We start from the raw sequence: 27,741 nt of genomic DNA on the forward strand, positions 1-27,741 counted from the left end.
AAAATTAAAATATAATACGTTTCCACGCAACCAAACTGACAAGGGTTTTAAAACTATACAAATTACCAGACAAACCACCCACTATTTAAAGACAGACCAATGAATGACGGCTAATTTGCAATAAACGTAAAGCCAAGAAAGGACAGGGGTGAGAGAAAAATCTATGCACTTTGTCTATAATTGAAAATCAAATAAACAGATTATATAGATTTATTTCCATTATGCAAAAATATTTAATGTAAACTTAAAAATTATATATATGTACATACATTACATAAATATAATATAAACATTTTTTTAAAGACATTATATCAATAATTTTTGAACAAATAAAATAATAATTTTTAGTAATTCAGGCCACGAGAAAAATATACTAATTTATTCCAAAATTCAAAATAAGTAATTAAAAAAATAATATTATTTTAGCGATAACTTTTATTTTGCCAAGAGAAGTATGGTTTAGTTGCCTTATAATCGTCATCCACGCTCGAAATACTCGATCTATCGCAACTGATAACTGATGGACTACGTCGAAGATTCACGCTATCATCAGAATCCAAACTATCACTTCTGCGTAGGTTAAATGGTTTTCTGATTCGAGTTTTGCTTGCATTAGTAACTTCAAATTGGTTACCATTATTTTTATTTTTGTAATCTTGATTGAATTCTTTATAAGAATTGTGGTAGTTTTTATCTCTACTTGAACTTGGTTTATTGTAATTTGAATAACTTTTATTACTAAAGTAATTTGGAGATTTTTCTCTAGTTAACTGTTTGCCTGTTTTGGAATTATCCAATTTCTTAACGATAGCTACTTCAGAATTTGAATCATTATAATTATTCCTAAATCCACCAACTGTACTAGTGCTTAATGATTTTTGAAATCTATCGTTATACTTTGATTGATTCTCATCAGAAGATAATGACCTATTTCGCCTATAATTTGGTGTATTATTTCCAAGACTCCTTTTATCAAATGATTTACTCAAATTTGTAAATTCATCTCTATGTTGTCCATATTTTTGGTTAGCATTGATTTTATCAGATTTGTTGTAAGATTTTTTATCGCTAGTTTTCGAATTTTTATTCCATCCTGTACAACCCATACTTAATGGTCTTTTTGTGTCAGATCCAAAACCAAGTGTTGGTTGATTTTTATCTAGGCATGGTCTAAGTGAAGCAACGTTTTTAGTATCAACAGCTTCTTTAAAATCTTGACATCTATTTATTACTTTCATATCTTTAGCTACGATATCAAGTAGGCATGCTTCTTTGGAATTTCTTCTAATTCTGGTAAAACTGGCGGCGCTAGCAAAAGAACAAGCTGATGTATTACTACTTTCACTGTCGGTTCTTTTTCTACTGGTCCTTCTTTTGGGGTCCTTGTTATTACCTTTCTTCACGGTTTTCTTATCGTTATTATTTATATTATAATTATTTTCTTTATGGTTTTGTTTTGTTTTGTATTTATTATTAAATTGTCTCTTTGGTATGTTTCTTCGAAATACATTGCTACGCTTGATAAGAATATCAACCAACTTTGGTTCTAATTTTTTTTCTGCCGCTTTAGGATATTTTGTGCATATTACCGTCATTGCGTCGCGCAACTTTTTTAACTGTTTAATATCTTTTGATATTCCATTTTCCGCAGCACATTTTACTTCATTATATACAATGAAACATAAATCAGTAGTTTCTTTAATCCAAAACACATAAAAGTACTGCAACAAAACAAATTCAATATTTAATATTTTAAAATAAAATTACAAATAATTATGTGTGAAACTTTTCAAATCATCATTCACAACCTCCTTCTGCCAGTTTAATAATAAAACAAGTTATAATTTAAAAACGAAGTAAAAAGAGAAAATTAAAAAGTTTTAGTCGCATAAATATAAAAAAGAAATATGTAAAAATATTATTATTTTTAAAAAAAATAATAATAATAAAAAACTTACAAAATCTTCTAATTTAGCTTCCATATTAGCTGCTTTAAAGAAGTAATTTAATGCTCTAAAAATATTTCTCTTCTTAAAAATAAAGTAAGTAATTGCATTCATACAAGTTTGAATCTTATACATGATTTCTGGATGTTTTTGGAAAATATTTTCAAACATTTTATCAATCTCAAAATCCTGTTTTAATTCAACTTTCATTTGAAGTATTTTTATTGAAGCACCATAAGAACCGCCTTCTTCAGCAGCATAAGCGTGTTTAAACGCCTTATCATACTGTAAGATCATAATAATTAATAACGAATAAATAAATACGAACACATAAGTTTTATAAAAAATTATAAAATTATTATCTACATTAATATTTCAACGTTTAGTTAAAATGTTTGCCTGCCCCTAACAGGAGCCCCATTATTAAAATAGTCAACGTTCAGGTAAAAAGAAAAAAAGAGCCAATTTTCAGATGTCCCCCAAAATTTGATGGAAATTTTGTGTAGACTTCTATTAGGCAATTAATTCCACATATAATTGTTATGCACTTAAACCCTCCTCATTTATATCCAACTACCAAATTAGGTGTCTCGATGGAGAATTTCTTTTATTCATCATTAAATCGAATCCAAGGCCTAGACCGGATATCGAACCGTGATTAAAACAGCTTCTTTTTTTTTCAATAGTTGATAACTAGGCTACATTTTTTGTTTTAAATAGTTATTTATTCAATACTTTGGATTGGTGTCAGTTAAATATAGGGTAACCTGTTAGAATAGTATAACCTCTGTTTTATTTCCTTCAACAACAACCATTTGAAGGTAAGGAATTAAACATATTTATTTCGTTAATTCAGTATTTTTATTTTTGAAATAATGTTGCAGTGCTTACATAAGGAAGTTCAAGGTTAAAACAAAAGACGAGAAGCTTTAAACAAAAATTTTATCTGAACTTTAACGCCGTCAATAGAAGTAACTACATTTCTAAATGTAACTGTATTTAGCGTATAAAACCGAATAAGATTGGTAAATGCGGGCAACAGCTATTCTGACAAGTATACAAATAAATAATTTTCAAAAGAAAAATACAATTTACCTGTTGTAACGTAAAATATATTGTGGCTGCAACACTATTTCCATAAACATTAGTGGGCGCTCTTTCTAATGTTTGCTCAATTAATTCTAAAGCTTTTGGTACATCTTTAAACTGACCTGGTAGGAAATACAGTCCTTTAGCACAACGAAAATTAATGTGCGTACATTTGTTATCATTTTTCTCTAAGGCTTCTCTAAAATGGCAGAAAATAATTATCATCATAAATTTGAAGAGTGAGCGAGACAAATGATAAGAACCATTAGTCTTAATTTAAAAATCAACAATAAAAATTACATTAACTAACTGAGAGAAATGTTGTAAAGTAATAAGTTTAGTTTTTCGACAATGACTACTCTAAAAGTATTTTAATGTTTTATATTAAATAATAAGTTTATTTTGATATAATTTTTTTTTCTACACTCTTGCTCTCATACACAAATTTACCACATAAAAACCAATGAAATGTCTATTAAAATCACCCTTATGATACGAATATAACAGCGGGACAAGACCTATACCCGCGTAGGCTGTCTGAAAAGAAGCAAATCTCTCTTTTCTAAGAATCATTTGCAGCACAAGTTTTAATTTTTTTTAAAAAAAACAAGATTCTCTGATAATTATAATAATAAAAATAATAATAATAAGGGAAGGGATTAGCTATGCGGTTAGCGTACTGGGCTCCCACGCGGAGGTACCGGGTTCGAATCCAGCTGCTGACCCTTAGATTTTCTCTTCCTAGGAGCTTCTTACAGCTCACTGTCCGGTGATAGACAGTGTTGTCTGTAACGAGAGAACACTGTCCGGAGGCCGGCAGTGCACTGAAAAAAGCTCCGGGCGCCAATAACCTTAGATGTTGATGCGCCTTAAATCATTAAAAATAATTATAATTTCTCTAATCATTGTGGAAACATGCACGAAATATTAAACCATTTAGAAATAATGGTCAAAAATAGAAATTAATTTAACCAATTAATGAGTTACGCTTTACTCAGTCAGTGGGAGCTATCAAATGCGCTAAAGGAAGTAAAACATCCTTGTTTGTCGTTAAGCTGATATATTTTCTATTTATACTGCACAGTGTAATCAGTGGAAACAGCTGACACCCACAGTTTGCTAAATTAAAATATTGTTTTTAATTTTAACATATCTTGAAATTATGATTAAATTATTAAATTCATTTTTTTTATTAAAATTATTTGTTGAATTATAGCTAATTATTAGCATAAATACTTACTTAAACAAATTCAATGACTTTTCATTGTATCCATTAATGATTTGGCTTTCGTTAACATTCATTACTCTTCTTCCTTTACCAAGCGGTAGTTTAGAATATAAACTCTTGCTTATATTTAAATAAGTTAGCGCTAAGAAAGTAGCATGAGATGCACTTTTGCTTAATGCATAAGCATGACGAAAACATTCTAATTCTTCTTCAGTCACACAATGATCGTAATTAAATTGTCTAATTCTAGCTAACATTTTCCCAACTAAGAAAGACCATTCTCCTTCTTCTGGATTTCCACGAAGTGCTTCTTTTGCCAAAATTAGTGCGTGTTTTGTACCTAAAATAAATAATACAATTACAAAAATAATATAATGCATAGATTTGGAAAATTTCATAAATAATTTAAAAAATAAAATAATAAGATGTAAGTGAAGCTAGGCTAGCACTAGACCACAAAAAATAATCTATTCCCTAAATGGGGATTTTCTTTAAGCTTTCGAATAGTTACTTCGAATAGTTATTTATTGAATCAAATGTTACAGAGAATTCCGTCCTATTAAATTGTTCCTCTAGAACGCGGAAGGTTTAACTTTTTTTAAATTTTTTATTTTAGCTTACATTTGCAGTAGTTTCATCGGTAGAACAGTGTAGATATTTGATTGTGCGAATGAAGTAATCAATTAAAATGTGCGATCAAAGAGCAACTTCGGATCTCCTGGTTAAAAAAGCAAGGTGGAACTTTATAGCGCCCAAAGGTCGAAGTTCGAAAATTTCCAAAAGCAGTTGGTGAGCTTGCTTTAGTAAAAAAAAAACAAAGACAGAGACAGAGAAATAATATATATTTAAGGATTTAAAAAAAGATCTGCACGAAGAGAGTAATTTGAGGATCTATGTTTCGCTAGACATGCTGAAGAGGTACAAATAAGCAATTGTAAGAAGCAGAACGTGTGTAGAGCATAATGAAACGATCGTATGTCGAAGGATGTTTAGTGTCTACATTGAATCGGATCATTTGGCGTTTTCTGACATAACCTAAAATTTGCACAGCCAAGTTAATCAAGCAAACTAATTAATAACATGTAAAACAATAATAATAAAAATAACATGTAAAGTTTACTTAACAATCTACTAAACAATGAAGAAAGTAACAAAATTTGACAGTTGCAAATACTCACCATTTGGCCCGTACTCAGAAAAAACATGCGATTTTATTGCAGTTATAGCAGCTTTCTGTTCAGTTGGCAATGTTTCATACGAAGGAATATAATCCAAAATCTGGAGATAAAAAATAGTTACATTAAACTAAAATAAAATAAGGCAATTTTTATCCGAGAGCCGACAATGACCACAGATGTTCGTTCACCAGATTTAAAAGGGACAAAACAAGTGATATTTTAATTATTTAGTGTCCAATTTATTTACAAGCAAACATACTACTTAGGTCCTACGAGGCAATGAAAAAATTTGGTTTTATTTTCGAGGGAATTCTGTCTCGACGGTTTGTTGTCATACTCAATTCAAAATTTTCTTCAAAGTACTCCGATTGCTCTGAAAAAGTTAAAGCTGTTCGCCACCAACAATCACTTCTTTTTCTTTTACATACCCGTGTTCAATAAAACTATTATTTTACATGCGTATCTCTAAAAGCGTCAAAAAGTCTTCAGCTTTACTTTGAATTTTTTTCAGTATATTTTTATTTATCTCAATGCAGGATGTTGGATGATTTTTAAAACACCACATAATACTGCAGGTTATATGGCCATAGACATACTTTTAATATTGATGTATATTCTAAATAATGATTTATTTAATTAAGTACCTACGATCTGCCAAGTTGGCTATTATCCCATTTTTCCAATTATCCCAGTGAAACGAGTTTTATGTTTCAAAAACTCTTGGTGACAGTTTTGTTAATTATATCTGGGAAATTTAATTAATTGAATTCTGGTGGAACTAAAAGCGTTATACTTTGCAAAAATATATTTAAATAATTGTGGATTCTAGACATGGGAAATTAAAAAATTTAAATAAAATTATTTTCAGCTTTTGATCTGAAAGAATTATTATTATTATTTTTTACTTTTTACTGTGGAAATTAACTGATCATTAAAATTAATGCCAAACTCAATATTACAACTTCTGCGGCCAGTAAAATCTATAAATATTACGTCCCATCAGCGATTTCAATTAAGCTCTTTTGATGGGGGTGAACTATGAATCTACTTTTGAAAAATTGAAGAAAACAAATAAGTTCTGGCAAATAAGGTTGAAAATGAGAAAGGGGTTTGGTGTTCCAAAAAATGCTGAGCCAAAATCTCAATAAAAAAAACAAAACAAACAAAACAAAAAATGCGACAATACCTTCTTCTAAATCATTCTTCACATCTTCTTTTATTGTCCTGGCTTTAGAAACTAACTCCTGATTTGATAGCACATTTTTCGCTGAACGAAGGTAATTAAGAGGAAAGGTTTTCATTATTGCGTTTTTTTAAAATACTATTGTAAATATAAAATAAAAGTTGAACTTCCACTCCTGCTCCTACCATGAAACACCTATAGAATTAACGTTTTTTTTGGTTTGCAAAATTAAAATAAACAATCAAAATAGTAAACACTCTTCTTAAATTGAAATAACATCGCATAATGTTTCAGAAGAATATTCGGCGAATATACAATACTTTAGATACAAGTAACAACCAGAAAAAGTGGTAATACATTTTATATAAATAATGAAAAATGTCAATTTTTATACGCACAATTTCATGTTTTAGACTATTTAATGAGATTATAAATGGAAGGTTTTATTATGGTTATTTCCAGAAGACTAACACTCTTCAAGACATTTCTTAACAAATAAGTATAAGTATAGGTAGTTGTTGGCATGGCGAAATGTTCAGAAGGTTTTTTTTAGGGGTCAGTACCTCTATCACAAGTACAACTTTAAAACGAAACAATTATGTCATTGGATTAACTAGAAATGTTTATTTTTCAAATTCTTGAGAAATCGTTGTAGAATGTTTACGTCATAATTTTGGAAAAGATATTCTGTAAGTCGATTACCTTACCTTATTTTCTACAAATTAGAAATGCTGAAAAAATAATAACTAAAGATAATTAATTCTCTAGTGTTTTTTTTAAAATACTAATTAAAACACTTTTCTTTGTACATTATTTTAGACATATGTATGTAAAGTAATGCCTATTTTTTCAGGCGGGGACGGAGGCGGTTAGCAAATATACTTTACTACTCATATTAAACAGTAAATAAAATCCAAGGCTAGATAAATATATACTTACATTCTAGTGAAATGTTAGTACCTAGAAAATAAGTATGCAAGAAGTCTCACATAATGTACTTATATAATATATATATTATATAAGCTGAAAATAATCATTACATCCTAAGTTGGTTTTCATGAAGTAAACTCTAGTTTAACAATTCTTTCATTTGAAGAAGTTTCAAGTATTTACGAGAAGCACAACTTACACTTTGGTCTTGGCCATAAGGTGGATTCCAGCATCAGTCACCACCTCTCCACCTTTACTTGCCTGTAGTTAATATTCTCCGTATTTCAAGAGTTTTATTAACTTCCGCTCTTTTTTTAGGAAGGTTTTAAGTTCAACAGCCGTGATTGGTACCAAATATCTAATGTACTTCACCATAAATTTCTCATATTAAGACTTGACATAAAATCTGTGATCAAGTCCAGGAAACGAACCGCTTATCACGATACATCTATGTTACTTTTGCAGTCCTCGTTTCATACCGCTTAAGCAATAAAGACTCTCCAACTTGTTAATAATTAAGTAAAAAGATTAATAACATTGAATATACATTAAAAGACAAATATATGTCTTTATAGACATATATATAAACACTTACCTCTTTTATAATATTGTCTGAAGATGTATTCTTGACGAAAAAAATTTTTAACGAAAATATCACATGACGAAAGGCATCTTTATATTTTAATGTAAACATATCATCAGTAGTACCCAATATCACTATGGATTCTTGCAATTTTGCATTCGCCCCAGGATCTTTCTTCAGAAACATTTCATATGCAGAAGTTGCTGTTATTAGAAGGCTGGAAAAAATTAAAGAAACAAAACTATAAAGGACAATAAGAAATGTTTTAAAAAGTAAAGTAATCACCTATTTTTTCTGGCGGGGCTTAACGTCTAACTACCAATCAGGTATCATGGTCGGAGGAGGAAGCTCACAGTTGACTATAAACAATTTTTTTCAAACAAATAATAAGTAGTCATACGCGATATTCGAACTTAGGATCTCCCACTTACAAAGCCACGCTCTTGACCACTAGAGCAACAACCGTTCCGAAATATTTTGTAATAATAAATCATTAGAAAGAGATATTTTCTACATATTGATATCTATACCTGAATCCGACTAAATTGCTGCAAAAAATGTAAATATCTGAAATTTAAATGGAACCTAATCCACTTACAAACTTATGAACCTCTTTTGCATTCAACAGTTATGAGGTTAAGTTTGAAGCGTATTATGAAATACCTAAAGAAAGGGGGTATAATCCATTTAATACGAACGTACAGCTAAGGTGCATTAATAGAATTGGTCTTTATTCAATAATTACAAAAGAAACCCGCACATTCAGAAAAGACATGAAGACAAATTTTATCAAATAGGGCAACATTTAAAGTTCAAGTTTAGAATTACAACCATTATTGGAACATTAAACATGTTCGCTAAAAAATCACACCTATAAATATCTTTTTAACAAAAACTTACGTTTAAAAAGATAAGTACATGCAAGGGTTGATTAAACGCTAAGAGGTACACTAATCACAAGAACCTAAAATTTAATTTAAGTAATCGTCATTTAAGTAATTTAATGTATCATTTAAGTAATTTTACTGTATTAACTTTACACTATTTTTTTTAGAATTTATTAGATGTCACCAGACCCTGCTGGCCAGTTTATTCATAATAACTTTTTTTAACATTGCAATTTATTTCAGTTATATAGCTAACTTTTCTCTACAATCCGACAAAAAATTCATTGAAATCTGAACAATACGAAAATAGATACAAAGGTTTGAAATTTGAACAAATTTGAAAACTTCAAAAATTCAGCCTTCTATGTATATCTCGTTAACTATTATCACTAAATCGTTGCTATTTATGTCAGATATAGAGCTAATTTTTCTTTACAATTCGGTAAAGAATTCTCTAAAAGCTAATCAATACAAAGGGAAATATAAAGGTTTGAAATTTGAAAGTCTCCAAAATTTAACCTTTTATATCTCATTAACTATTATCACTAAAACAATATAATTTATACCAGCTGTACAATATGGAATGTCTATTGACTTTTGACAGAATATCTTCTGAGACACGTAGCAGATTTACTTTGAAGCCTTCTCTACCTAGCAGAAGCTAGGCGACACAAGTCTATTTTTTATTGTAGGGTCTTAGTTTGTTGAACACTTTACTACGGTTTGCGGACTGCAAGTTGATACTAATTTATCGTTCAAATGAAAGAACAGATGTCGATTTCATGTGAACTGTGAAATCTATTTCCTCTATTCTTCGTAATTTTCTAGACAGGAGTCGAATCTGACATCCCTAATTAGTGTCGTTCTCAGAATAGAAGTTCCCGAATAGCAGCGTGGTAAGTGAGAACATGAGTTCACTTAGTATGATTATAAAGAAAATAATAACAGGTTGGGGAGACCATGGGTAAAATGTGACTTTTAGAGCAGTCTAAACTGTATAACTGCCAGCATACGAGGGGGTACCCAAAAATAACCGGAATTGCGTTGCCGCGCATGGAGCTTATGTAGTACGCATTTCTGCCGCTAGACGTGTATAGCGCAATTCCTTGCCAGTTCAGTCCTGCCTGTGTTGTCTGCCTGGCTTGTTCTGTTCATCTGCAGTGATTGTTTTTACCAGCGCTGTTTTGTTCTTTTTTCGTTTTTTATGATGGCAAGTTTAAGTGAACAACGTGCAGCTCTGAAATTTTGTTTTCTACTCGGCAAAAATGCTGCTGAAAGTGTTTTAATGTTGAAAACAGCTTACAAAGATGACGCTATGGGAAAAACTCAAGTATACGAGTGGTTTACTCGGTTTAAAAATGGCGACATGTCGATTGATGACAAACCTCGTTCTGGACGTCCATCAACTGCCCGAATCGACGAAAATGTTGAAAAAATTCGAGAGCTGGTGTTCACAGACCGTCGACAGACAATTGATCAACTGTCAGAGAGTAGTGGGTTATCTTGGAGCTCGGTTCAGCGAATTTTAACGGAAGATTTGGGGATGAAAAGGGTTGCTGCCAAGTTTGTTCCTCGAATTCTGACTGACAATCAAAAAGAACATCGAGTTGAAACATGTCGTGCTTTGAAACAACAGCTTGAAACTGATCCAGACTTTCTGTCAAAGGTCATTACTGGTGATGAGTCATGGTGCTATGGTTATGACCCAGAAACAAAGCAACAGTCGAGCCAATGGAAGACGTCATCTTCACCCCGACCAAAAAAATGTCGTCAAGTCAAGTCAAACATCAAAACAATGCTGATTTGCTTTTTTAATGCCAAAGGCGTAGTCCATTCAGAGTTTGTCCCCACAGGTCAGACCGTCAATCAAACCTTGTATTTGGAAGTTTTGAAAAGATTGCGCAATAGTGTTCGCCAAAAAAGACCCGATTTGTGGCAAACAGGAGACTGGTTCTTCCACCACGACAATGCACCTGCACACACAGCCATCTCTGTTACACAGTTTTTGACTAAAAATGGCATGGTTCCGCTGCCCCACGCACCTTACTCGCCTGACCTGGCTCCGTGCGACTTTTTCTTATTTCCACGCATGAAAAAGGGCATGAAAGGTCACCGATTTGACAACATTGAAGAGGTCAAGAAAAAAACGAAGAAGGAGCTGTCAGCCATTTCTAAAGATGACTACAAAAAATGTTTCGAACAGTGGAAGCACCGGTGGGACAAATGTATTAGTTGTAATGGAGAGTATTTTGAAGGGGATAAGGTTGTTCTGTAAAAAATTTGTAAATAAATAGCTTTTAAAAAATAATTCCGGTTTTTTTTGGGTACCCCCTCGTATATACAAATGCACTTTGCACTGAGCAATGGAACACTTCAAAACTTTATCCACGTACAAGGACATCATCTGATTCTACACATTTTGTATCTACATTCTTGGCATGCACGAAGAGTAACTGAAGGAAGAATTTTCTTCAGTTTAAATCTAACTTCATTTTTAGCGAAGGCAACGGAATGTAAAAAAACCCAGTTTCTATGAACTTTTGAATCACAGTTTCTGCACCTATGAAGCTGATGTAGAACACAAAAGATCATAAAATACAACATATATTGCAAGGTACGAAACCAAATATGTATAACCTTTTGTAAATATAAGGTCGATTATTATTAATCTAACTCTTATACAACTGTCCTACAGGACAGTTTTCTCTAAGACCTTTCAATTTTTGCAGAGAAATTTCTTTTATTAATAAAAACAATAAAACAAACAACGAATTTATAGAAATTACATAGATGTGCCTAAATAATCAATTATTAGTATTTAGTATATACATAATTTGTTAGTATTAAGATAATGGTCATATTTCAAGCATTCCTGGGTTAACATTGCATGGTAAAAAATGACTATATTTTTTAACATTATTTTGAATATCTGAAATGTTTACTTACTTTCTCCAAGGTTGGCCAGCGATTTCTTCATTCTTCTCGCATAATTTTTCTGATATATCTTTTGGACCAACCACGGACCTTATGTCCCAATTAAAATGACACTCTAAAGCTTTATAAGAATTATACATATTCGTTAGCTGGACGATACTCCCACAAATTCCCCCGTTCGACTAAATAAAATTTCAGATCCAGAATAAATTGATACGGCGACCTATGATTGCACAACTGTAGTTTACCGATAAAAACTTGACGCGTCTTTGGGAGGATAACACACTGTTATAGTAACTCGATAGTTTGAGTCAGCATATCGATCAGTCTTCTTTACTATTAGACTTTTACTTGAGCGGCTAACTCCTATAAAATGGTACTGAAAAACCCGAAATAACTTTTTATGAATAGAATATTTATACTCAATTGTATATTATTGTACATCGTATATTTATTGATAAAATAAAACAAATTGTTCCTTGAACAAAAAACTGTTTCCTAAGTTACTCTTTATTAATGGGTATATTACAAATGGGTAGCACAATGTATGTGTATATTTTGCATTTATTTACTATTCACAATCTTTAGAAAATATAAACAGTGAATGCGAGGTAAATAGTTTCTTGGCTGGATCAACTGGAGGAGAGAAGCTGGTCACTGGCCACCCTCCTCCTGGGCAACTCAAAGTCAAAATAAAGTTGTAGTGAACTACTTTATGGATAGTTTAAGAGTTTGATTATACTAAATGATTTCGATTCCAGATAAATGAACTTTTCTACAACAAATGTAGGTTGATTCCCGATCGGGAAGCGAAATGAACATTTCATTATTGAGAGTAAAACTAGAGACTAAACGGAAGCGTCGGTCTCGCCGGAGCATTTTAGATTGAGATGACTGTGTGCTAGGGTATTGAAAGCTTAGTTGAACTCCTCGGGCCAAATTTTTGTTTTTTTTTGTTAGTTAATTTTTACTTAAAATAATATGCGAGTGACTGGGCAATGATTTGTAAAACATATAGACCTAACTTTGAATTTCGTAGCGTTCTCTCGCTCCATACCGGACAGTGAGTTGAAAGAAGGTCCAAGGAAGAGAAAAGTTAAGAGCAAGCTACTGGATATCTCCGCATGGGAATCCATTAACTAAACCACGATCTAATCCCTTCCCTTAATTTATTATTGTCCTAACATTAAGTTTCATACCACTATTTTAGACATTTAAAGAGTTATAAATATTTACTTCAGCATCAGCCTACACTGTTTGTTGATATTCTTTATGAAAAAAACAAGTACAGTATCCATATAACATATAGTTGAAGAAATAGAAATGTATCAAACTTTTTAATTATAAAATAATAATAATTATTTACTCTTTAATTAGTTCATAAACGATGTAATGATTAGCAACACCCTGGAAAATGTATTAGAATGTGAAAAAAACCTTTCAATTTATTTTACTATCGTTTTAAAACAAACTTTTTTTGTTTCAGAAAGGAAAGGTGTGCTTGTCATCAAGACTCTAGCAACGGAGCTTGGAGATAAAGTCTCAAATTAATAATTTGCCGAAATCTGCTATGAATGATTTAAAATTGAGTTCAGAATACCTCATTGTTATATATTTTTGAGGTCTTTTCAAAAATTGTTTTCCACCTTAAAATTTAATCCACTTTTTTAATCATCATCATTTATTGGGAGAAACATAAAAGTTTTCAAGAATAAAATTTGGTGAGCTAAATGCTTGACTTCAAAGACATCCAATAATTTTGCTACAATGTGATAATAAAATGCTAAAACCTTCAAAAAATATTGTTTATTTATTATTATTATTATTTTAAATGTACCTTTAGTGTAGTATTGGCGATCCAAAGTTTTTTAAGCAAATCGAAGTTAAAAAATTTACATCTCAAAAAAATAGGCATAATAATTGATGTATTTAAGTGCCTATTCATTTAATATTAATAAATACTCTTAAAAAACTGAAATTTTTCGCTTTTATTTGTTCTCCTTTAACTCAGTAAAATCTTTAAATAATCTAATTAAACAGGAAAATGATCATTATTAATTATTTATTTTCCAATCATTTGAGTACAAAAGATATAATCATTTATTTTTCGACAAGCGATTAAATTACAAACAGTGTTTAGTTTCTTCTTATTATGGAAACATATGGATGTTTTACTTAAATTTAAAAACATTTGATTAAAAATGTTTTTTAGTGTAAAAACATTTTTTAAATTATTAAAATATTCTTGGTTTAGCAATTTATGGATCATTATAATTACTAGTTACCATACATTTGTTATTATAGATTTTGCCAGAGACAATAGTTGTATAATAAAGTTTGTTAAAACTCCTCAAAATTTGGTATTCTTATCTATTTTCGTATTGATGGATTTTATTCTGATAATAATTAGTGCTGTGTCAATGATAATTAAGGGGCGATTATCAGATCTGAAAATGTTGTCTGTTAAAAGCAATTCTATGTTTAAATTTAATATATGTTGTCAATTTGTAATTTGTATAGTTTATTGTTTATTTACTATACATACTTTAATCATAATCGATCAGGAATCACTTGATTCATTCGAGAAGAAAATGAAATCAGCTATGGCCATTTATCCGGATGGAAATTATAAACCACTAGTTGACAGAATTCAGATGAAATACAAATGTTGTGGTATACATTCTTATGAAGATTGGTTTCAGTATAAATGGTATGGAAAGAAAATATTGAAAACCGATTTAACAAATGATGACATACCATTTAGCTGTTGTTCAGATGATATTATAGTACCTTGTATACATCATGGATTAAAATCGAAAATATATTACAACCAATACAAGTAAGTATTTTTTCTTAATAATAATGTTGCTAGTAAATCCTAAGTGATAGTATCTGTAAGTTCTTTATGAATGCTGGAATGATATTCTGGTCCAATCATTAAAATATTATTTAGTTAAAAGTTTTTTTATTAAAGACGCATCAAGATTCTACTGCTACATTTCCAGCTTTCATAAATAGCGTGGTTTAAAAAATAATAATTTATGGCGGCGCTAATGGCCATAGACGTCGATGCGCCGACAAAAAAAAAAAAAATAATTTATGGCACTTTTTTGACTTGAGTTTCAAAGGTAAACTTTACTTCAGGTTCCTGAAAGAGGCAATATTTTTAGAATATTATTTTTTTAAATGTCCACAGAATATCAACAGATAATATCTTATCGTATATGGATCTCTTGCTTAATGAAATATAAGTGGATGCGACCTTCTCTCGTATCAAGTATCGCAGTTAGTGTAATTTTTAAAGACTATCAAACTAATGATCTCATGAAAGAGAACAAACAATCTAAAAAATATATTTAAACATTATAAACGTAGCTTCTAACTTTGGACAATCTAAATTAGCTTTAAACCGTAATAGATTTTTTTTTTAATTTATGGCCATTTTAAAAAGTGACATCTCTATGCGCCCAGAACCATCACATTGCTCTGTCGTTGTAATTAGAGTTATCCATCCACTCTAGACGAAAAGAGTCTGGAGGGAGATTTAAGGGCATCCGCTCAATTCGTATCGGTGCCCATGCGTTTTTATCCAGTTCACAATTGACTGATCAATTTCCTCCCTCAAAAGATTTTAATCATATAAATTGAAAACATGAGTACGTTCTAGAACTTTAACTTAAATGCTACTCTATAAAATCTAAATAAACTAAAAAACAAATGATAACTTTATATTCCAGTTTTGAAAAATTAGCAATTTGGAAAGAAGGATGTGAAAAAAAATATTTGGAAATATATAAGAGTCGATTGTTTGATTTATATGCAAAAAGCTTAATAATACCTATTTTGTTTATTATCCAGAACTTTGTAGATCGCATTCTTCAAACAGCTGACAGCACTGTTTGTATAAACGAACAGTGCGACGGTTGGATATGCCGAAGGAACTGAAATAAAAACAGAGATACATAAATAATGTTATTTTTTTAGTTTACTGATTTATTAGTTCTAAAAACAGTGGAAAAACTCGCATTTCTGACCTAGATAGTCTGATAATTGTGGTCTCTAATGCAAATAATCATTCCATGAAGGCGCCACGGTAGCCGAGCGGTTAGAAGCGAGTCCTGCAAAGCTAATATATTGGGTTCGATTCCCGGTCTTAGGCCTTGGATTTTATTTATTGGTTAATAAAAGAAATTTATAGTAAAGTATGCTTGCTAGTCGCCTCCGTTCACTACACCTAATTGGTAGTTAGACGTAAAGCCCGCCTGAAAAAATAGGCGATTACTTTACTTTAATCATTCCTTGAGCAGAGCTGATTATGAGAGACGGTGTCATCCTTACTTAATATAAGTTAAAAAATAGTGGAAAAAGAATTCTGACCTAAATGGTCCGAAAAATGAGATTTTAAACGTCAACTAATCATTACAATACCAGAACTGATTTTTACAATCTGGGAAGTCCTTATATCAAACTTAGGATCAAAAAACGAAGGAAAATGTTTTAATTTTAGCCTAGGTTCATGGAAAACACCTAATTAAAACTGTCCGGTAGGACTGCTATATAAAAGCTGATCAACAAAAAAGTGCAAGAAAAAGCATAACGTTGAAATACACCAAAATTTGACAATTTTTCTCTCTTCTTGTATAAAAGATTAAATTCCCAAATTTTCTTTAAAATATAGGGCTTATCCTCGTTAAAAAAAATTTGCAACTAAGTACTTTTAATAGTACTTTAAATCATTTAAAAATCTCCTTAATATAAACTTACAGTTTAAAATGTTAAGTATAAGGGTTGATTAAACGCCAAAAGGAACACAAATCAGCAAGTACCCATCATTTCATTAATATGTACTTCATTGATATCATTTAAATCATTTAACTGCATTCACATTTCATTAAAATTATTCAGAATTTATTAGATGTCACAGACCCTTATGCTGGCCATTTTCATCTACAAAATATTTGTTCAAGTAGCACACCATTTAAAACTAGTAAAACTAGTCGATATAGCCAAAGTTTACATTCGTATATCACAATTAATGACTAACAAAAGTCTTCCCTAGTTGTAACATTTGGTACTAGCCTAAATAGTCGTTGTGGCTACCTTAAAACATCCTTTCTTCAACTGGCTGATAAATCCAAAGTTTTCCTTCGCATTTCACAATTAACGACAAGAAAACGGTTTGACTAAATGTACCACTCTCAGTTTGAACACCAATCCTAATTCATAATATAACTAGAAAAACAGTTGAAAAACTCGGAATCCCGGCAAAGGCTAACTGAAAATAACTATTTCAAAGCATTTTCAAGAGCAGGGCTGGAAGACTGTGTTTTCCTTACTTCATAATATCAGCTCAAGAAACAGTAAAAAAATGTGAAAATTTCGGGATCACTGAAAAAGTGATTTTTTATTGTTCAACAACCCGGTATTCGTCAGGCAGAAGGTCGATTGATACTGTAAGAATGAGAAGTCAACAGAGTATGTAGCATAATAATTTGGAGAATACTATCATTTTGTGCTATACAAACTGTGGAGATCTTTTTATTGGATGTGATTTAGAGGGAAGATTTTCTAAATCTCTCTTTAAAATATTTGAAAATATTCTGTAACGAAACTAGTTGAAGGTATTTTGTGTTAAGTTTAAATATGATAGTTGCACTTGAAATAATAAATGGACGCTATAAATACAAAGTTTAGTCACCAACGCTCTAAATTAGGTATTCCAACATGATGATTGTACTGTTGACCTTCAATCCACTCATTCAATATATTGATAAAAATATATCTAGCTGTCTCAGAATATATTTTCACTCCTGTCTTCTAATAACAATAGGAGTTTGACGAAATTCTTTTCATTAAAATTTTTGAATGAGCTTGTTAATTAGGAATTAAATCATAGGATTGTTTTCTAATGATAATGTAAAAAATCTTAAATCCCTGTTTCAGCTCCTATAAAATACGACAAGTGTTACTTTTACCAGGTCCATTTTGGCCCTCTTCATTTCTACAATAATTATTCCATGTACTTTTAAAGTTGCCAGTCGTAATACCCTTTTTCGTCCTTAAACCTGTTTACTTTAAAACTGCATATTCCTATTAATTCCCCCCCCCCTATTTGTTAGAAGTATAATTTCTGTTTATAATAAAATAAGTAATATACTACTTTCTATGGAGCTAACAATATTCAAATTTCACTCAGTCCTTGTTGAATAAGAAAAGCAAATGATTGAAAATCTTATGCAAGATTTAGTGACATAAAAGTTACTAAAAGCAAAATAATATACGAACTGCCAGAGACTTTACACTAATAAATTGATTTTGGTTAGACCCATGCAGACCAATTTACGGCTAAAAACAATTTTTTTTTCTAAATCTAGGGAACCTTAAAAATCAATTTTCAAAAAAAATTAAGTGTCATCAAGGACCTGATATTTACAAATTTTGTTGCCACAAGGAGAGTTTGTATTCTTATCATTTGAGACCGTTATCTCTATTATCTCCACCAGTTAGTATATTTTTATTTTTTATTACAAAAAGGAGAATGATTATTGCTAATTTTTTATTTAGTTTTCCCACGCTTTCTACCTAGGACTAGGTCATTTTCAGGGATTATAGTTTTAAACGATTATATTATTTTTTTAATTAAATTGAATTATTTTAAAATATTCCTTAAAAACAAGTTAACTAGATTTTATAATAAAGTCCTAGCAATATCACAATAAATCTATCATATAAAATATATCAATTTTATTGAGAAAATTTCAAAACAAATTAAGCTTCAAAAATAAAATTTATGAACTTTTAATGAAAATTGTTGAAAATATTCGATTATTTGTATGGTATAGTTGAATTAATACTGGATAATTGGTATAATTCGTTTTCAGCAAAACGTTTGTTTGAGTCAATAATGTAATTTAGTGTGGAGCAAACTGCGTGGGGCGAATGGTAATTGCATTGTGTTTCAATTGATGGCCAGTTTTGTGTGTGATACAGCCCACAGAGGATATGAGCTAAAGTAAGTGCAACTATTTTATAACTAAAAGTACAGTATACTTTATTTCAAAACTGTTCTAATAAAATTCCATCTTAAAAAGCTCTCCTTTTAAAAAACACTGCTTAACGCCGTGAAAGGAAAAATATTGTTTGAAAAAATTGATGTTTTAAAAGAGATCTTTTATATTCTCTTTTTGCTGTGTGAGAAGTATGAATTAAAATTTGCCAATTAGTGTAATTCCGGGAAAAAATTCTTTCAAATATTAAAAGAATTTGTGCATTTAAGGTAACTTAAACTAGAATAGGAAGCGCATACTTGACATTTTATTAAGCCCCATTTTAGAATATGTTCGGACAATTTTTGGCCAAATCGTCAATGAAGTGTAATTTTAACACGTGATTCAAGAATAATTTACTTCTGTTACTTCTTTTAAGGGGGAGCTTTACAATCGTGCAAATTTTAGATTTTGAATTTCTATCTGAAATGCGGGTATTGAGATCTCCAGAGTGGAAAAAAGTGGTTTTTTAAAAATCCTATTAATGTAATCCTAGGTTCACATTTCAGAAAAGTAGCTTTAGTAAGCAATAGACTTTCAGGCGGCACTAGTAGCTATATTTATTTGTGCTATTGAAATATAAAACTATGCTAATTAATTCAAGAATCGTTATATTTTCGGACTCACACGCAGTCAGATAGAAATTTCATCAAAAAATGTGGGACATCATCGTGGCAGTAATTTGCACCTTGCTAGCTATTTATTTTTGGCTAACATGGAACTACAACTATTGGAGGAAACATGGAGTACCGGAAATTAAAGCCACCTTCCCCTTTGGCTGCATGAAGGACTTGATTTTGATGAGAAAACATACTGGAGAAGTATACGCTGATTTTTACTGGTAAACTATTATGAGTAGGAATAATTTATAATGTTTGTCTTTTACGTAATTTTGATCATTTATAAGTAAATTTAAATTCTAATTTTCATTTTCATCATGCCAGTTCAACATCATTTCTGGATACAAATAAATATTTTTCCATTTTCCTCTGTAAGGACTAAGAAAGAATCATAAAAAAAAAAAAAAAAAAAAGAAATCATTAATTTTTAGGCTTAAACGAGAAAGCGTGTCGGTTAGCTCAGAATGAAGAATCCTTTAAGGCAACTCATGTTTAAGAATAGCTGAGTAGAAAACAATTAGTTGGAACATTAATTAATGAACACCGTCCTACTTGAAGTCATTATTATTTACACAAGCATCCACATTATAAAAAAAATAAGATTATGGGACGCTAAGCTAAAACTGCTTTGTAGATAGTTACTCCTGTTCTAGTTACTCCATGGTGAAATTGTAATGAAGATCAAGTCTGGCTGTGTAAGACTCAAACACCTTAGTGGTTTTTGGCTTTCTTTTGCATAGTAGTATCTTTACAAAAATGTAAAACGCTGATTAATTAAAAGCACCTGAGAAAGTGATTAATTAGTGGTTAGTTTTTATTATTTATTTATTTTTTTTTAAATAGATTTTCCTGGCGACTTGAGTTCCAAAGCACATGCATAAAAAATCGTACAAAATATAAAGTCAGAGCAAATAAAAGTCGGAAATTTATTCTTAATCAATAAGATGTGGCCTTTAATTATAGTATGCAGCTTGTAAACCGTCTTAAATTAAATGGTTTTAAATGTCGTCTTAAATTTCCCAACTGAGCGTTTAGTTCAAAAATATATTTCTGTTATTATTTTTTAATGCATAACTCTTCATCTAGATTTTAATGTAGAGGTGATCACAAATGTCTTTGCTATTGACAATCTTTAGCTTGCCCATTATCTCTGGTCCAACGACACAGATGTTGGCTACTTTTGTGCTATCAATAACCATAGCGTCGGAAAATATCAATTTTCAATCGAATTTTATTTCAGAGTATTAGAAAATGCTGCTTACTTCATGAGCTGATCATGACCGCTGATAAATTTTTTAGAAAGTCAAAATAAATCTTTTTCAACTAATTAAAGTTTTCTTAACTTATACTGAACATAATTTAAAAAGGGTACATTTGAAAAATATTATATTTGTTTGGAGAGGGGTAATTTGAAAATAATTTTCCATTAAAAAAATAATTATAACAATTTATTTATGCGATTGATAATGGTAGAAAATCTTATATTATTGTTCAATTAAAAACTGATTACTCTGTTCTACAAGTTAAACCTTGAGACTCTTGTCACCAGTACAATTAGTGTGCGTCATGTTGATGAATCACTAATAGTAGTAGTTCAAAATGTGTTTAAACTTTAGCAAATAATGGAAACACTGGCAGAAATAATTGCAAATTTATAGATTAAAATAAGGAAGTAAAACAAACGATCGGTTTCCTAATAAACAAATTTTATGGATATTACAAACACAAAGTTATATTATTAATTTTAAATACACTGTACATCGTTTTATGCACATACCACTCTATTATTCAGTTCATTGGAGAGTTTATTCATAAAACTATCATTACAATATATTAGTTATTCTAAGTTACACTGAAAAATGAAATGAGAACTATTGCACTAACTTTTTATCTTAGACCATCACTTATTCTGATATTTGGTTTTTGGTTAAACATTGCAACTAAACCTTTCCTTCCTTGTTGCACAAAGTTATAGCAAAGCTTTTTTTTTTATTGTACTTCTTTAATTTTTTGCAATTAATTAGGTCCAATAAAAATTAATTTGTCATTAATTTGGTCTGATTAAATTTTCGCTGGCAGTATTTTTTTATTTATATTAATTTTCTAGCTGGAATCCTTTATTTTTATAATTTTGAAACAATTATTTTTCAGGAAATATCCAAATGAACCAGCGGTTGGTGTTTATAAGTTATTAAATCCTCAGCTTGTTCTTCGTGATAAAGATTTAATAAAAACTGTTTGTGTTAAAGAATTTAACAGTTTTCATGATAACGAATTTGAAGCAGATCCAAGCGTAGATCCAATGATTGCTTTAAATCCATTTTTAGCCAAAGGAGAAGAGTAAGTGTAAAATTGGCTAATTTAAATAAAATAAGTGAGCATCTTCTCTCAAATTACAATAAATTGAATAGGTATTAAAAATATTCTTAATTTCAGTTACTAATTCAAATTTTGTTTTTAGATGGAAGGCTTTGAGATCATTTCATTCTCAAAATCAGAGTTCAGGGAAAATTAAAGGAATGTTTGTGTTAATGTTAGATGTTTGTAAAGATATGATATATTTCGTTGAACAGAACGAAGGCAAACCTATTGAGGTAATGAAATAAACAAACACACAAATCCAATCGTATTTACGAACAGAAAGTAATATTATTAATTGTAAGTACACTGCACATCGTTATGTCTACTTACTTCGTCCACTCTATTGTTCAGTTCATTAGTGAGTTTTTTCAAATTATTAGTTGGTAAATTGACCATTGTATTAGGATTGATTTTAGCTCACCATTATGAATGCATTCTAAATATTGCGTTAAATGTTAAATTTAAACCCTCAGAGCATTTGGGGATCAATTCTATTGATTAGGAGCTGATCTATCAGTTCTTTTCAGAATCTTGGTATTTTCTTTTATCTTTAAAACAACTAATGACAATTCCTACTGTGCATCAATTTAGTCCCTGTAGGTTGTGTGGGTTTTAAATTTAATTGAAGGTGAAAAATAAAATTTAAAAAGTCAATTATAACGAGGTTTCATTTAAAAGTTTAAACACCCTCCAAGAGCTTTTAAAATCGAATTGAAGTGGCTCAGAAATAAATTCAATAAAACCAGGACTCTGCCAATTAAAGAAAAATAATTGAATACATTGATGTAATGAATTACTTTGGAGTATTCATTAGTTACTTAACATCCATTTTAAATTACTACTACCGTAATATGTTTAGTATAATCATTTCATAAAATAATTTGTTTTAGGCAAAATATTTCAGTGGGCAGTATACAACAGATGTTGTAGCCTCTAGTATTTATGGGCTAAAAACAAATTCATTTCTTGATCCAAAAGCAGAATTCAGAAAAATGTCAGCCAAATTATTCGAGCAAAGTTTTTCTCTTCGGCTTTATTTCTTAATGCTACATTTTATTCCGAAACTCGGGAAAATTTTAAGAATGAGGTAAGTGTTTGTAACAAAAAAAAAATATTGTGTGGAAACTCACTTTTAATTTATTCTTATAATTCCAACTTATTCCTTTTATTTAAAATCCTAATTTCAAAAAATGAATAATTGTTACCATCATTATACTTTTCAGCCATAAATTTAAAGTAGTTATCTGAAGAAAGTGTAGCCTGCTCTCACAGAAGGGCTTTTTTGAAATTTTCCTAGTAAAGTGTTTCAAACAAAAGTTCTTCACGTTCTATTTTTTTCTGATGGGTAGCAAACACACGAGATAACAAAGTTGAGCTCCTTGCAATTTTACTTTAACTAAAAAGTTCAAATTCATGCAAACGCTGTTAAAAATATATTTGCAATACAATCTCCAAATATTTATACAATGAATAGTGTTTTAGTTCAAAAAATTGTTTTTTTTTTTAACAATATATATTTATTTTTCAGATTTGTTTCAAAAGAAGTTTCAGACTTTTTTATCAAAGTAGTAGCTGACCTTTATGAGTACCGTATAAAGAATAAAGTCAAAAGATCTGACTTTCTTCAAGCAATGTTAGACGAAAATCTAAGTAGTGATAAACCTAGTAAGTAAAACAAAAAGAAGGAACTGTTTTCTTCTATTTAGACATTGCTAATGTAAAACTTTAGATTGGTAGTTTTTAATTGTATACTTTGATGGTAAGGATAAGGTGAAAATTAGTCAGAAAAGAAGGAACCCTAACATTATACATTGGCATTAGTATTACCCTTCATTCGTGTAGCAATCTGAACAATATGATTAAGAGACAAATCTAAACTTCCCTAAATCGTATCAAACATTTAAACAATTGATGAATCAATAATCAAAATTGCTAATTTCGCTTTGTTTCTTATGTACTTTATTGCGTCTATGTTCTCACGAATGTATTTCCAGAATACACATTCGAAGAGATTACTGCACATACAATGACATTTTTCATCGATGGATACGAAACTTCTTCAACCTTAATGGCCTACATTATTTATCTTCTTGGATTGTATCCTGAGCACCAAGAGAAAGTCAGGGATGAAATCCAAGAAGTTGGGCAGATAACTTATGATGAAATACATAAGTTGAAATATTTAGATGCTGTTGTAAACGGTAATATAATTTTATTTATTGAAGTAATTGCTCTTTACTGATGAATTCATCATTAAATACTCTTTCTGTGCCAACCTCTTCTTGATCTTCCTCAACCACTAATTCCATTTCCACTGTTACTATAATAACTATAGAACATTATTTAAGTATGAGAATGTATTTACTCGCACTGAAAAGATTTGCTTTGTAGATGATTTATCATTTTACATAATATGGTGTTAAAAAATGACCACAGTGTTTCTACTGTTTGTGAGTTCACCCCATATTTGCAGCAGTTCTCAAGTCTGATTTATCTACGATTTATTTTCGACGATTGTAAACATGAAGAGAAATTTCCCGTAGATGATATCTCGTGATTAGGAAATGATTAGTTAACATTTCATTTATTCTCTCTTGGATTTATTTTTTCAATGCATTCAGTTTTTTCTCAATAAACAGAGAAGCTGATTAGACCATATTTGTTGATATTCTCTAAATGATAATTATCCCAAAATAACTATATTTATGTGTTGTTGTAATTTATTATATGATGGAATTTTCAGAGACATTACGGTTGTATCCACCTGGTTTGTTGTTGAATAGACTATGTACAAAGGATATTATTCTGAAGGCAGGAGAGAAAAGTTATCCAATATCGAAAGGGATGACAGTAGCCATGCCTGTGTATGCGATGCATCGCGATCCAGCTTATTTCCCAGATCCAGAACACTTTATTCCTGAGAGATTTTTGGAGAAACAAGTACCGGCAGAATTCTTACCATTTGGGATGGGCCCAAGAGCTTGTTTAGGTGACGGTTTTAATGATGTTTTTCATTTTTAAAAATTTAGTTTTTCCATGCTTTAAGCTTACTTAATTTGTATCTTTGAAAGAGTAAACTCTAGTAGGATAGAAGATGCGCCCCATGAAATTATCAGAGCAACGTTTCACGGGAAACAATTATCAGGAAATTATTTTGACTAAATAAAGACTGAAACCCTTGATTGATTTTTAGGATTTTCCAAGTGCATTGGAGGAGGTTCCTTTAAAAAACTGAAACATACAGTATTCTATGATTTCATATGCTGAAGGTTTTCTTTTCTGGCAAAACAAAGTTTTGTTAAGAAAAAAATTCATAGAAGTTTCTTTTATGGTATATTTTTAAATGTAGGGGCGGCTGGCAAAGTAATACAACATGGTGTACATAAATTTATGAAAGTCTGAATTTCCGTGCTTAAACATTATTACATGATAAATTTTCTCTCTTAATTATAAGTTTAATTATAAATTATAGCTTCTAATTATAAATCAAAGGATCCATTTTTAGAGGACGGACCTGAAGAATTAATCAAAAACTCTTATCTTTTTTATTTCAGTACCCCCGCAGGTACACAACGCTGGGTCCATTTTTAAAAAAAATATTTTTTTAATCTTTCTAATACAAAATTATTATTTTTTATTACACAACCATCTGTTAATGTGCATATATTTTGCTTATTATCGACCAAAGATTTAAGGAAAATAACTCCAATGGGCATAAGTAAGAAAATACCGCGAAAAAACTCTTTCATTTGGTCTCTAATAAAAAATTTAAAATGTGACATAGTATTGGGTCCTTCGAGGTACTGATTTGTTTTCACTGCTCGACAATTTATTAAAAAACGGTCCCAAATTTAACCATCCATAGTTCTAATTTCCTTTTTCTAAAACATGAAGATTCTATGGAACAAACCATTAAGATTTGCTGTTATAAACTTTATTTTAATTGAAACTTTTCGACAAATATGTAATCAATTTATGTTAATAATTTTATTGTCTTTTCAATTCTTTGTAAGTCGGAGCTGTTAAGATATCATTTGATAGACTCTTTATTAAAAAAAGAAGTGTTCATAAACGAGTGAGTAAATTGAATCTTTGTTTTGCAAATTGTAACAATTGAATCCATTTTTAAAAAAAAATTTACACAACCTCACAAAAAATACTGTAAAAGAAAAACATGAGGAGTTGCGTTGTTTAGAAAATAAAAATAGTTTATTCATCAGCACCATTAATAAACACTCTAACTTTCATTTAGATTTAAATTCTAATGAATTTTCAACTTTGTTTATAAAACATTCGAGCATTATCCTTTACTAATATTAATTATCATTTGTAATCCTTGCAGGCTCAAGATTTGCATTGACACAAGTAAAGACTGGCATAGCACATTTAGTACAAAACTTCAAGATATTTACTAAAGATTCTGATGGAAAGTTGCCCACAATAGACAAACATTCATCATTTTTAATGCCGCCTAAATCAGGATTGTGGGTTAAATTTGAATCGGCCAAAGAAAATACTCATTAATTTGGTTTTAATTGTGTGTGTAGTCTTGTAATTTTAACAGATATGTATCTAACAGTAAATATTCGTATTAGGTAAATGAATTTTTTTCTATTTAGTAAATTTGTAAATATCTAAAAAAGGATCTGTTGAAAACAAAGTTTATATCAAAAGCTTCATCCGGAAGTGAATTCAAGTGAAGTTGTTGAACGGCTTTAACGGTTATTCACATAATCAATAACTTTTATTATAATGTACATCAGTTTCTAGTTTAAAATAAACTTTTCTTCTTTGATTGTCCAAATCGACCACTTTATACATCTCAATCACTTCTACACATGTTTTTTTAAAGTTTTTGCCCTCATATGCTGATCGAAAGGAATTTTCAGTGTGGCTAAATTGAATCTTGAAGTCATAATTTCATCAGATACATTTTGGAAGTATGGCAGAGCTTCTTCATAAATTGGTCGCCAGAATTGATTCAAAAGAGACACTAATATATTACCTAAAACAAATAATAATTCAATTTTAAATTTGGATTTTCCAAAAGTGTCTAATAAAAAAGGGAATATTTTATTTTGCAGCAGTGGACAACAGATCGTTTCGTTTAGGAACTTCCTGAAGAAGAACTCTTACATTAATATAAGTTTTTTTTCCAAAAAAGCTTCTTTTCTCCGGCTATTGTCAAAACATGGCAATTTAGAAACACTCTCCAGAAATGAAATTATAGTAAGTTTTGGGAGACAAGTTCTTAAGTACGCTCGTCAGCTAGATCAAATAGATTAAATAAAAGCTCAATTGAAATAACTTGAAATTCAAAGTGCATTAGTTACAACCACCTGCCGATTTCAGCTAAGTTACTTACATTTTACTTTTTCTAACTCTTTTTAAGAAAAAACAAAAAGTTGAAAAGATGCATTGAAAACGAAGAGGAAAAGAAATAAGAATCGTAACATTGAAACCAAGACTCTTGGCAAGAAATTTGAAGATATGTTAAAGATCAAGATAAAGATTAGGATTAACTTATTGAAATCCAGTTAAATAAAAGCTACTTACTAAGTTCTGGGTATTTGTAATTCTCGTTTGACATATGTACTTTCATATCACCTACTGTCGGCCTCATTATCATTCTGTCAATCTGAAGAAATTCTACTCCGTCTTTCGTTACATGATGTCCTCTTAATTTCAGGGTTTTACTTCATAATATGATTTCAAAACATAGTGAAAAAAATCAGAGTTTAAGGGTAAGTGAAACG

The 27,741-nt window shown here is 30.2% G+C and overlaps 3 protein-coding genes across 6 annotated transcripts in view; 2 read left to right on the top strand and 1 right to left on the bottom strand.

Annotated features, from left to right (window-relative positions):
• The window catches only part of LOC141454296 (angiotensin-converting enzyme-like), a 116,095-nt gene extending 102,329 nt beyond the window's left edge, over positions 1–13,766 (top strand). Inside the window, exon 11 of the mRNA XM_074128399.1 lies at positions 13,445–13,766. Coding sequence (XP_073984500.1) covers positions 13,445–13,496 — 52 coding nt within the window. The 3' untranslated portion in view covers positions 13,497–13,766. The remainder of the gene's footprint in view (positions 1–13,444) is intronic.
• LOC141454295 (uncharacterized) lies at positions 195–12,394 on the bottom strand. Its single transcript, XM_074128397.1, has 7 exons — positions 11,971–12,394; positions 8,150–8,354; positions 5,442–5,541; positions 4,276–4,603; positions 3,042–3,234; positions 1,959–2,231; positions 195–1,721 (listed from the first exon to the last, which is right to left on the bottom strand). The coding sequence occupies exons 1-7, from the start codon at positions 12,096–12,098 to the stop codon at positions 423–425; spliced, it is 2,526 nt and encodes an 841-aa protein (XP_073984498.1). The 5' UTR covers positions 12,099–12,394; the 3' UTR covers positions 195–422.
• A 4,990-nt stretch (positions 13,767–18,756) lies between the features above and the next one.
• LOC141454299 (probable cytochrome P450 6a13) lies at positions 18,757–26,789 on the top strand. 4 transcript variants are annotated; one of them, XM_074128402.1, is made up of 9 exons: positions 18,821–18,970; positions 19,638–19,845; positions 21,776–21,964; positions 22,086–22,218; positions 22,876–23,072; positions 23,514–23,650; positions 23,980–24,186; positions 24,729–24,974; positions 26,328–26,789. In XM_074128402.1, exons 2-9 carry the CDS (start codon positions 19,661–19,663, stop codon positions 26,507–26,509), a joined length of 1,476 nt encoding a protein of 491 aa, XP_073984503.1. In that variant the 5' UTR covers positions 18,821–18,970; positions 19,638–19,660; the 3' UTR covers positions 26,510–26,789. The 4 variants fall into 4 exon arrangements, with proteins under 4 accessions (XP_073984505.1, XP_073984503.1, XP_073984504.1 ...); XM_074128403.1 differs by having other exon boundaries at positions 18,822–18,970; positions 19,609–19,845; XM_074128405.1 differs by lacking the exon at positions 18,821–18,970 and adding an exon at positions 20,278–20,430 and having other exon boundaries at positions 19,719–19,845.
• The last annotated feature ends 952 nt before the right edge of the window (positions 26,790–27,741 follow it).

This window comes from Rhodnius prolixus, unplaced genomic scaffold, assembly GCF_049639745.1.
Source record: "Rhodnius prolixus isolate KJV_2025 unplaced genomic scaffold, Rpr scaffold_9, whole genome shotgun sequence".
NCBI lineage: Eukaryota > Metazoa > Arthropoda > Insecta > Hemiptera > Reduviidae > Rhodnius > Rhodnius prolixus.